The 10,081-nt window shown below is 40.8% G+C and overlaps 1 protein-coding gene across 1 annotated transcript; it reads right to left on the bottom strand.

Moving 5' to 3' along the window:
• Positions 1 to 369: 369 nt before the first annotated feature.
• Positions 370 to 8,542, bottom strand: cntn1b (contactin 1b). The gene is made up of 23 exons (XM_085375594.1): positions 8,488 to 8,542; positions 8,341 to 8,376; positions 8,116 to 8,242; positions 7,850 to 8,031; positions 6,662 to 6,757; positions 6,329 to 6,541; positions 6,146 to 6,245; positions 4,409 to 4,593; positions 4,203 to 4,327; positions 3,965 to 4,082; positions 3,708 to 3,858; positions 3,495 to 3,622; positions 3,230 to 3,402; positions 2,952 to 3,075; positions 2,369 to 2,536; positions 2,025 to 2,174; positions 1,868 to 1,938; positions 1,527 to 1,779; positions 1,308 to 1,429; positions 1,029 to 1,218; positions 825 to 946; positions 559 to 715; positions 370 to 452 (listed from the first exon to the last, which is right to left on the bottom strand). The coding sequence occupies exons 1-23, from the start codon at positions 8,540 to 8,542 to the stop codon at positions 370 to 372; spliced, it is 3,129 nt and encodes a 1,042-aa protein (XP_085231720.1).
• Positions 8,543 to 10,081: the final 1,539 nt, after the last annotated feature.

Here is a 10,081-nt window from a genome sequence, read left to right on the forward strand (position 1 = left end):
TTCGCTTGACAAACAACTTAAACTTTCTTTTCCTTGTGCATTTATTTCTATCTACACAGTGTTTGGAGAATCATGTGCCTTGTCATATAATCCATTCAAGACATTTTAGATCTTGTCATATGATGGTATACAAATATGGTTGGTAATTGGTCTAGAAAAGCATTTGGATTAACAACAAATCTTATTTTTGAGAAACAATTTTCTTTTTCCAGTATTGTGTTACACCTGAACAAAAGCTAGAAGGATGCAGGATGTGGCATCTTAGTGAGCATCAATGTGAAGACTGTTTGATAATAAAGACTAGATCCTCAATATGGTCCGTGTATTTGCTTCCCAGAGTCTGTTATATACATGTTGCTTGAGGCAGGCTTAAATTTCCAGTCCCACAACGCACAGTGCCAGCAGCACCAAAGACACCAGGCTTAAGGTGGGCGTGATTGTGGATGCATGACCTGAGGAAGAAGAAGAAACAACATCAAACACACAAAAAAGTGATTGAAAAGTAGGTAAAATGGGTGAAGACTTTCATTTTTATTTAATGATTTTTCTGAGCTTTACCCAGAATCTTAATCCTCCTGATTGGGCCATCTCCTCCTTCATAACGGCCACGCACCATCAGTTCATAATCTCCAACCTGAGGCATGGGGAAGTCCATGAAGTGCCAGCCAGTGATGTAGACCTTCCCATAGATGTAGCCTGACTTTCTGAACATGACCTGGCAGATGATGAGAAACATGGAAGGTCTTCAGCAATCCTGTTATCGCTATACGACAGACGTGAGAAACTTGTTTTAACTCTAATTAAAAGAGAAACACTTTACAAACCTTGTAGTACAGCGGGAAGGAAATATTACCGAACCAGTCGTACTGGATATGATCCCACCACACATACAGCCATTTCCCTGTCCAACTGATGTATCGCCACATCCTGGGAGGATCTGGTGGTGCTGTAAAGAGATCATTTATTGAGTCTCCAAATGCAGATTTGCTCCTTATTATAAATCTTATTATAGTTATGCTCTGTCTTACGTGGCCTCTTGGTGAACATCTCACACATTTCTCCAGGGGGTCCGAGGCCTGCTCCATTGTAGGCACGGACCTCGATGAGGTAGTGTGAATCTGGCAGCATATTTTCCAGCCTTGTCTGATTGACTGAGGCTGAGACAAAAATACGATTGGCACCTGGTTCCGGATCATCATATTTTCTCCAGTATCTGACCTAGATGACAGGATATGGGATTGTTATGGAATGGACCCCTGTTCAACTGATTGTTAATGCAACTATCTAATCTCTCTGCGGTTCTGTACCTGGTATCCCTCAATATACTGTTGTAGGCCTGTTCCAGTGTCAACCACTGGCAACCACCAAACCAGAGCTTCAGTGGAGGACACAGGCCTAGCGTAGATATCTGTTGGAGATTCTGTAGGTACTGAAGAAGATGGAGAAAAATGAAATTGAAAAAGGTGCTCATAGTTTCCACGGTAATAAAAACAGGAATGTGATCAAGCCCAAAGCAAAGGTCTTACCATCTCGTGGATAGTAGATGACCTTTGTGAGGGTGTAGGGTCCGTCTCCTTTCACATTAAATGACTTGATCTTCACCTGAAACTCTCGCACCTGGAAGTCTTCCTCAGTGGGGATGAAATAGGTGTCTCTGTGAACGTGTCGTCTTGTCTCAGGGTCCGAGATGGTCTCGTACCACCAGTCGTAAGCATCGTGAGGCTTAAACGCGACGATGTAGCCAAACTTCTTACCATAGAAGTACCAAGGCTCCACGGGCTAAAGGTCACAAGTTGAAACAGTTTCCAGTAAAATTCAACTGTTAAAATGGAACTTGCGAATGAGGAAGTCAAGCAGAGACACCTACTGTCCACGTGATGATTATCTCACCATTTCGACCTCCATAACCGGCCAGATTGGTGGGAGACACAACTGGTGCTGAGGGCAAGAAAATAGTTTATCATTAGTATTTTTAAAATAGCATATCTAACATATCACAACTTCAATTTCTTTTTTATCCTTACGAGCGTCCCAGGTTTTGATCTTGAGGGAGGGGATACTGGCCTCTCCAGAGCCATGCTCATTAGTAGCAATGATCCTAAACTGATATTCCATCCAAGGATACAAGTCTGTCACCTCTGCTTTCTCCATACTGCCATCAAGAACAGTTGGAGCTGAAGGACACAAGGAACATTTAAATGATGAAAATAATAATAATAAATATATCTATTATTTTTTAAGTAATTTATATCCAAAAGAATCACAGATCATACTCATTTGTTTCAGAGCCTAAAAATAGTAAAGGATGCTTTAGTTTATCATATCTGTGGCGTGAGTTGGCCCCCTGCTGGCAGCGAGCAGTACTCACAAGTGCTGGCATTCCTCCAGTCATCTTCATATAGAGCCCAGTAGTGTCTGGTCTGAATGGTATAGTAGAGAATAGGGCTATTATGCTCAGCTCCTTTAGTCCACCACAGCTTCACCCACGTGTCCCCAATCTCTTCCACCCGAATCACACCAGGAGGACCAGGAACACCTGGGGTTTGGGGATCAGATGAGGGAGGAGAATGAAAACACATGGAAAAATGAGTATAAGGGGGATAAAAATAATTCCAGTTTTTCTGTAGTCACTTATATTCAGCAGTGTTGCTTTGTTCTAGCACCTCAGAACAGACTTTAATGGCAAAAGATGTCATGCCTATTTGCTAGCATGGAAAAATATTGAGCTGGGGGTGGGTTCCCAAGTAGCTTGCAGATCTGCAGCAACACTAGGCAGGCTACAGCAGCTTACATAGCATACTTTTATATGAGATTTCCTCATTGGATCCATGAAAATGTTACAGCTTTGCCATCACTTGCTGATGTGGGCTGGCACTGAGAACTTTCCTTCATAGCTTTCTAAGACTATACTTGACTCTTTACATCTGTGTTCACCTCATGCTCAGACTGACCTACAATCTTGAGATCACAGTAGGCAGTGTCACTGTCCACAACAGTCTGAGCCGTGCAGGTGTAGCGACCTTCGTGCCAAATTTGAGCGTTCAATATTCTCAGGTCGCCAACACCATCTTCGTTCTAAATGACAGGAAACAACAGCATAATAGAAGGAAGGAAACCCAAAGGAGAAAAGGATAATGAGAAAAGTGGGTGAAGTATACAGAGGATCTTTAGTCTGCATCTTCGAAGAAGGTTTAACATAAATATGGCTGTAATAAATCACCAACCCTACCATGACACGTTCATATTGTTGCCACTCTGCATTAAAGTCGATGACTCTGAAGTCTATAGCCCAGATAAATGTGATGTCCAGCATGGGGTCGTATGAAGCTTGACACTTCAGAATCACCTCGTCACCAACTCTAACCTCAGTGTCCTCAGGTGCTACTGTGATGCTGGTAGCCTCTAAGCAAAAGAATATTATAGATACACTTAAAAATCATTCTAGATTGTGGGATCTTTACTCTGTTTAGATGCACACATATACATGCGCTGACCTGTGATGGTGAGATAGCCAGAGCTGTTGGCCTTTCCTCTGTCATTCTCCGCAAAGCAGGTGTAAACCCCTTCATCGTTTTTGGTGGCATTCAAGATCTCCAGACTCCCGTCAAACATGATTGAAATGCTGTGAATATGGACATAAGCAGTTAAGCTTCCTGATGTGCCTTTTTTCAACAAGCAAAAGAGTAAAGCTGAGGTATTAGGCTGACCGTGAGCTGTTGTAGAGGAGCTCTTTGCCCTTTGTCCAGGTGAATCGAGGTCTAGGAGCCGCTCTGGGTTTACACTCAATCACCACACGTCCGTCTTTAGCTCCGAGAAGCTGCTTCTTCACAGGGTTGAACTCGAATGTTGGCGCACAGGCTGGAGGGAGGTTAGAAGTGTCATTTTGTGTTTAATACCTGTCTTAAACCATAATATAGCAGTTCAGTTGTGCTTTTAAATGTCAAAATTCACTAAATCAGAGTACCGATGACTCGCAGCTCAGCGTTGGCGTATTTGATGCCCCAGTAGTTCTCAGCGATGCACTGATACATCCCGGAGTCAGCAAAAGTCAGGCTGGAAAACTTCAGCTCACCTTTACCATACTAGTAAAAACACAACCCAAACGTGTACTTGAGCCAAAGAAGACTTACACAAAGCAACTGTAAAGCCAAGCTGAGATATCATATTGCCCAGTTTCACACAACATGTCAAAGAGTTTTTACCATATATCCATCTTTATACCAGCGGATGAAAGGGAAGGGTTTCCCTGATGCCACACAGCGCATGGTGTGCTCTGAGCCAATGTCTTTCATCGTGTTATTGATGGTCTCTGCCCACTCCGGAGCAGCTGGAAAAATATAATGGGAATCACTATACATTACTGGATAACACAGACAGGCAAGTCACTGAGCTCTGACAAATGACTTACACTCCACATAGAGCCAGGCCTTGTGCCAGTCCTTTCCTTTAGTGTTGATGGCTTCACAGTCATAAAATCCCACATCTTCATACTGTACATTAAACAGATGAAGCACGGCCCCCGATTCACTGATTTCATGATTAGCCGGGAGGTCTGTAGCATCAACCTTCCTCCATACAATATGTGGGATGGGACTGTGCAGAAAATACAGTTAGTTTGTTGATGTGATAGTAAAGCAAACTAACCAGAGGCTCTTCTTTGATGCAGTCCCTACAGATAAAGGTATACAAAAAATAAAAGTATTTTAAAAAGTATAAAAAAATGTCTTAGACCACCAGCCAGTTTAAATTAACAGAACTGTTCATTACCCAAATCATTTTTCTATTTCTGTAATAGGCAATCCAAGAATATTCACAAACTCTTTGTACAAAGTAATCTTAATGTAAAATATAATTGTTCTCTATAAATTTTCAATTTTACTGTTGTAAAAAAGCAAAAAAAGAAAAGACTCATTATTATTTTTGGATTAAGAAGCAAAATTACAGTTTTTTACTTGCATACTTGAACAGAAAAATTTGTTTTAATGAGATCTCCCTATTTTACGAGATGAGGAAATGAGGAAACATGGGAACCGTTTGGAATTAATCTGCATTCGTTTTACTTAAATCGCTTTGGAAAACACTATCTAATGTCTAAAGTCCTGGTTATGGTTAGGGATAAGGTTATGGTTAGGTTTAAGGTAGTGCTGTCAGCATTAATCTTGTTAAAATGACGTTAACACCATAACCGCATTAATGCGACAAATCTCCTTTAGTGAGTTAACGCGGATCTCCCCGCGTGTGGAGCTGGACTGCGCTAACGCATTAATGAGCTAACCGCGCTGATGCATCGACGCCGTGCTGACAGCACTAGTTTAGGAATAAAGTTAGGGTTAGGGCTGGAATACATGGCTGGGACGTGTATTACCCTGGGAGAGTCATTCTACTGGATTTTATCCATAACCCAGGCGTAGCATAAGAACGCAGAAGGAACACCTCAGGACTTGACAAAATCATCACTGTATTACACCTCGGGAGTGAGAACAGGCTGAATTTGAACATAAGAATGTGAATTGAGTTTGTAATTTGCCAATACAGTTTTTAGTTTTACACAGGTTTTTGACAGATCACTCGAATAGTTTTATTTTCTTGTTTTTATGACAGTTAGTCGAATAAATTGGTTAGGCACTGTACATGAATGCAAACTTAAGAATAATTTAAACGATATAACACAAGATATTCAAAAGATATAACGTTCCTATTTGGAACACGTAAGTATACAACCCCTTTAGTTACAGACTGTTTCCAGGTTTTCTTGAGTTTGAAACAGGACTATAATATTTCAGTGGTTTTTAAATATGGATTTTGACTCAGTCATTTAACAATCCAAACATTTTTTTCTTTTTGAGCCATTCTTCTTTGCATTTTTCTGCATGTGATTGTATTTCTATTGAAAGTCCAGTTTCTGTAAATGACTTACAAATGACTGCAAAAAGTTGTTTTTACGTGGCATCTGCTCGCATTTATACCAATTAATTATCAGTAAAAGGGAATCAAATGTGTGCTCTTGTTACCTTGCCTAGTTTTTAAAAAAAAAGTCAACTATTTCCATTATTGTTTCCACATAAACTCTTTCCTATGGTATTTGAATGCATCAGTGTTATGCAATGCTTGCATGTGTACATGAATTATACTAAGAAAAACTTACTTTCCAAGAGCAAAGCATTCTAATGTAATATTAGAGGCCAGCATGGCAGTCGTATCTGGGAACTTCACCCTGATGTCTGCTGGGTATTTTCTCTCCTCACCTAAGAGAAAAGGCTTCATTATATATACAATAATAAAGCATGCAAAAATCCTTTTCCGGTATCGTTGCAGCACGGTGACTAACCATCGTCAGGGGGTAAGGGGATGAGAGGGATGAATTTGGAGAAAACACTCTTTCCTAAGACGGGACTAGAAACAAAGCAAGAGTAGTTTCCCGCATCCTGAGCTTCCACCTTGGCAATGTAGAGGTTCCCAGTCTTCTGGGAGACAAACCTACGACGGTCTGTGTTCAGGAACACTGGGAACTCATTGTAGATCCAGCGGTAGGTAACCTCCTCTGAAAGGGAACAGAAAGAGGGAGAGATGCATAGGCCACGTTTTCTTGTTTGCACCTCTGAAATCTACACACTGTTTGAATGATGAATTTTAGGTGTAATTCTTGAAGACATGTACATACGTGGCCAGGCTTTTGGAGGTACACACAACAGAACTGCTCCCTGTCCTTCTTTGACATAAACTGGCTCTCTCTCTTCATCAGGAAACTCACCCAGAACTACACAGAAAGTACACGGGGGTCAAAGTTCAGCCACTGCAAAACTGCTCAAAGGTGTGAATAAGCTTTAGTCATTAAGGAGCTCAATGAGTCAACACAGTGTTTGATAAGTATTATGATTCAAAGAGCATTCCCTCAAAGATGAAAACTTGCTGTGTTGCTTTCTAGATTTTAGTCTGTGTTGTCCTCTCTTCTGTAAATGGTACTTACATAGTGCCTTTCTACGTAGTTAAACGTTCAATTTGCTTTTCCTACAAGACTCTATCACGCAATCACACACACATTTGTACCGCTCTTGTACTGGTAGATTTACTGGTAGCTTTTATTTGTTCGATTGGTAGAAGACCCGTTCTACCACCTGAGCCTCAGCCTTAGTGATTTGGAACTGCCATACCTGGCTTAGGTTTTTTCCATTTGATCTCCACTTAGTCTTTATCTGTATGCCAGTCTGAGGACGTTACAGTTGAAATTAATACATAAATATCAACACTAAAATAATCTGGACCAGTCAAGGAACTCAATCGTCACAACCTTAATGAGTTGGAGATAATGTGAGCAGACACGCTGTCGAACCTGAAGCTAAAGCCAAGAACATATTCAGCTCAAGATGTCAACACTGAACTTAAGCAGGAATGCCGTGCTTGGTGGTATTCACTTTCAAATACATTTTTAACTTTATTTCTTTGACTTTTTGCTTTTAATTTAGTTCAGTTTCAGTTTAGTTTAAAAAGCAACTTTGGTCTTTATTAGTTTTTATTGTATGGAAGGCATACGTCAGAGGCAAGACTTAGGAAAGTCAATACAGTTAATAGAATAAAAACACACAACTTGACTCACATTCTTGTAGGCATCCAAAATGTCAATAAATATGACCATCAAAGCCTTAAAAGACAAGTTTTAATAACAACTCTTTACTAAATTAACAAACACAAAAACTAAGAATCTTTCCTGTATATTTTTTGAGTTAGTTTTATTTCGCTTTTTCAAATGTCTAGTTTAAAGTTTTATTTGAGTGACCTAAAATGTTTTGGTTTTTTTTACATATAATTTTAGTTTTTAGTTCAGTTTTAACTATATTAACATTATACTCACATCCAAACTTGACTCTGGCCTCTTTGCTGATAACGGTGCCGTAAATATTCCTGGCCACACAGACGTACGTCCCAGCATGTTTCTTCTGGATTGGATTGGTGATTACCAAATTCCCCCCCACCAGGCTGTAGTGTTCATCCGGCTGCTCCTTGAGCTTGATTTCCCAGTTATCCCGACGCCACCTAGCAGCAATTCAAATGTGACATCCTGTAATGTAATTTAATGTATTTCTTATTTAGGAAAACTATCATGCACCGGCTTGTAACCTGTATGTAGCTGGGGGGTTAGCACGTGCTCTGCAGTTCATGGAGATTCTCCCATCAGGTGAGTCTTCGATGTAAACCACATCCACAGGCTCCTCTTCAAATATGGGGCCGTAACCAGTAGCATCCTCTGATACAGAACAAATTAGTTAGTTCATACATATTAGATCAAAAATAATCCTGAATTAGCTCTTTTAGAGTCCTTTTATTATGACAAAACCAACTCACCACCATATATTCTGGGCTCACCAAACAAAACTGCCACTAGAAGAGTAGAAACATTAAACATTAAAGGCTGCACAATAATATCTTTTTTCCCCTCAACATCATTTTGAGAGAGCATGTGTTATTTTTAGGCATCATTAGTTTTCTTACCTGTGAGCGAGGGGAAGGAGGAGAGAGCCAGCAGCAATAAAGCAGTGGAAGCCATGGCAGTCAGCAGACTGACTCAGAGGGATGGAGGTGGATGGAGAGAAAAGTCGATGGACAGGACATGAACCGGGGAGGGCTGAAAGAGACAGAGAGGAAGGAGAGCTTTTCCTTCAGGATCTATGTCATCATTTGTTTCATTATTCAGTGCAATTTATTTTATTTCTTCAAAACACTTATGTCACTCAAAACAGGCTAATGACACTACATGCTATTTACTGGACTTTGCAGACCAGAAGCAGTCAGTGCAGAGCAAGCTGGAATCCTCCCTGTGAATATAAATGATTCAGGATGTCAGTGACTCAGCAGTACAATGCAGTGTGAGCTGGGTGGGTGCACAACCACAAGAAAGTGCACCTGCACAAACACACATACCTGCACTGTCTGAGTGCATGCTCAAACACTGAAACCCCACAACTGCCTGCATATGAACAAAACACATTGTAGCTCAGCATTACTTAAGGGCTCCCGCAGTGCCATGAAACATGCTTACGCATCACTCCTACAGGATGAAATGACAGTACTGCTGCTGTGTGTTGGTGTGTGTGTTTGCAACAGCAGAAAACTATGTCAAACATGACAGTGTGAAAAACAGAAGGAATGACTCACAGAGGCATGGATATGTTAAGTATGACCTTGGATTGGTTAACAGGATGGGTTAAGCTGGAAATTGGATATCTCTGTGTAAAGTTTTAAAATCTCTTGTGGAGAACACATTTTATATCATTATCTCATAAAGAAATTGAGGAATCCCTTTATGATTGTCTGTTTTTCCCCTGTCTTGGCAGTGTTTGCTACTTTGCAGCTGTGCTGGGGACCAAGTGGCAACCAGTAAATGCAGTTCCAGGACTGGCCACTTGAGGCTGACTCCAAGAGCCAATTAGTTACCATAACCAGGGGTGCACATAAGTGGTCCGCAGGTGCACATTCGCACCAGATAAGAAGTTGCAACGCACGTTTGCGTACATATAAAAGGCACTGTTTTTGTCCGCTAGAGTGGGATTTTCACGGCATATTCTGCACCACATCTCTGTGCATTCATCATTTGTTTGAAGCCAGCTCACCTCCTGCAACCACTTTTCCGAGAATACGCGCTTCTTTTGCGGTTCGGACTCCTTCGGACATTTCTTTGGAAGTGGAGGAACACCAGAGTAATTGCTTAAAGTAGCTTATTTCTTCGACATCTTTAAGAGTTCTAAACAAATGTCTGTCCTCTTCCAGAAAATCTTATGTACGCAAATGTGCGTTGCAGCTTCTTATCTGGTGCGCGTCTTTTATTTTGACAGCGAATGTGCACCTGCGGACCACTTATGTGCACTCCTGACCATAACTCCCATTTTAAAATACTGTTATTTACAACAGAAATACACAGGTTTACAGCCCTGTGCAGATAGGTTCTTTTTTAGTATTAATGGGTAATTTATCTCTTCATAACAACTGTAGGGGTAGAGATTAATATAACCCATTTAAGGTTTACAGCTTTGCACATGCTAGCTATCTATTTGATCTCACCATCGCTAATTAGGGTCACTGAATTTCT

Source organism: Diplotaxodon limnothrissa, linkage group LG17, assembly GCF_057381915.1.
Source record: "Diplotaxodon limnothrissa isolate DT_005_m linkage group LG17, D_limnothrissa_male_GT1.1, whole genome shotgun sequence".
Taxonomy (NCBI): domain Eukaryota; kingdom Metazoa; phylum Chordata; class Actinopteri; order Cichliformes; family Cichlidae; genus Diplotaxodon; species Diplotaxodon limnothrissa.

Bases quoted from the DNA above. Each gene is read 5' to 3' on its own strand.
- cntn1b (XM_085375594.1), bottom strand. From the start codon at position 8,542: ATGGCTTCCACTGCTTTATTGCTGCTGGCTCTCTCCTCCTTCCCCTCG. The intron at 3,076-3,229 runs GTAGGGTTGGTG...CCTGTCATTTAG, and splicing joins AACAATATGAACGTGTCATG to AACGAAGATGGTGTTGGCGA. The intron at 2,537-2,951 runs GTCAGTCTGAGC...CCCAAACCCCAG, and splicing joins CTGTGATCTCAAGATTGTAG to GTGTTCCTGGTCCTCCTGGT.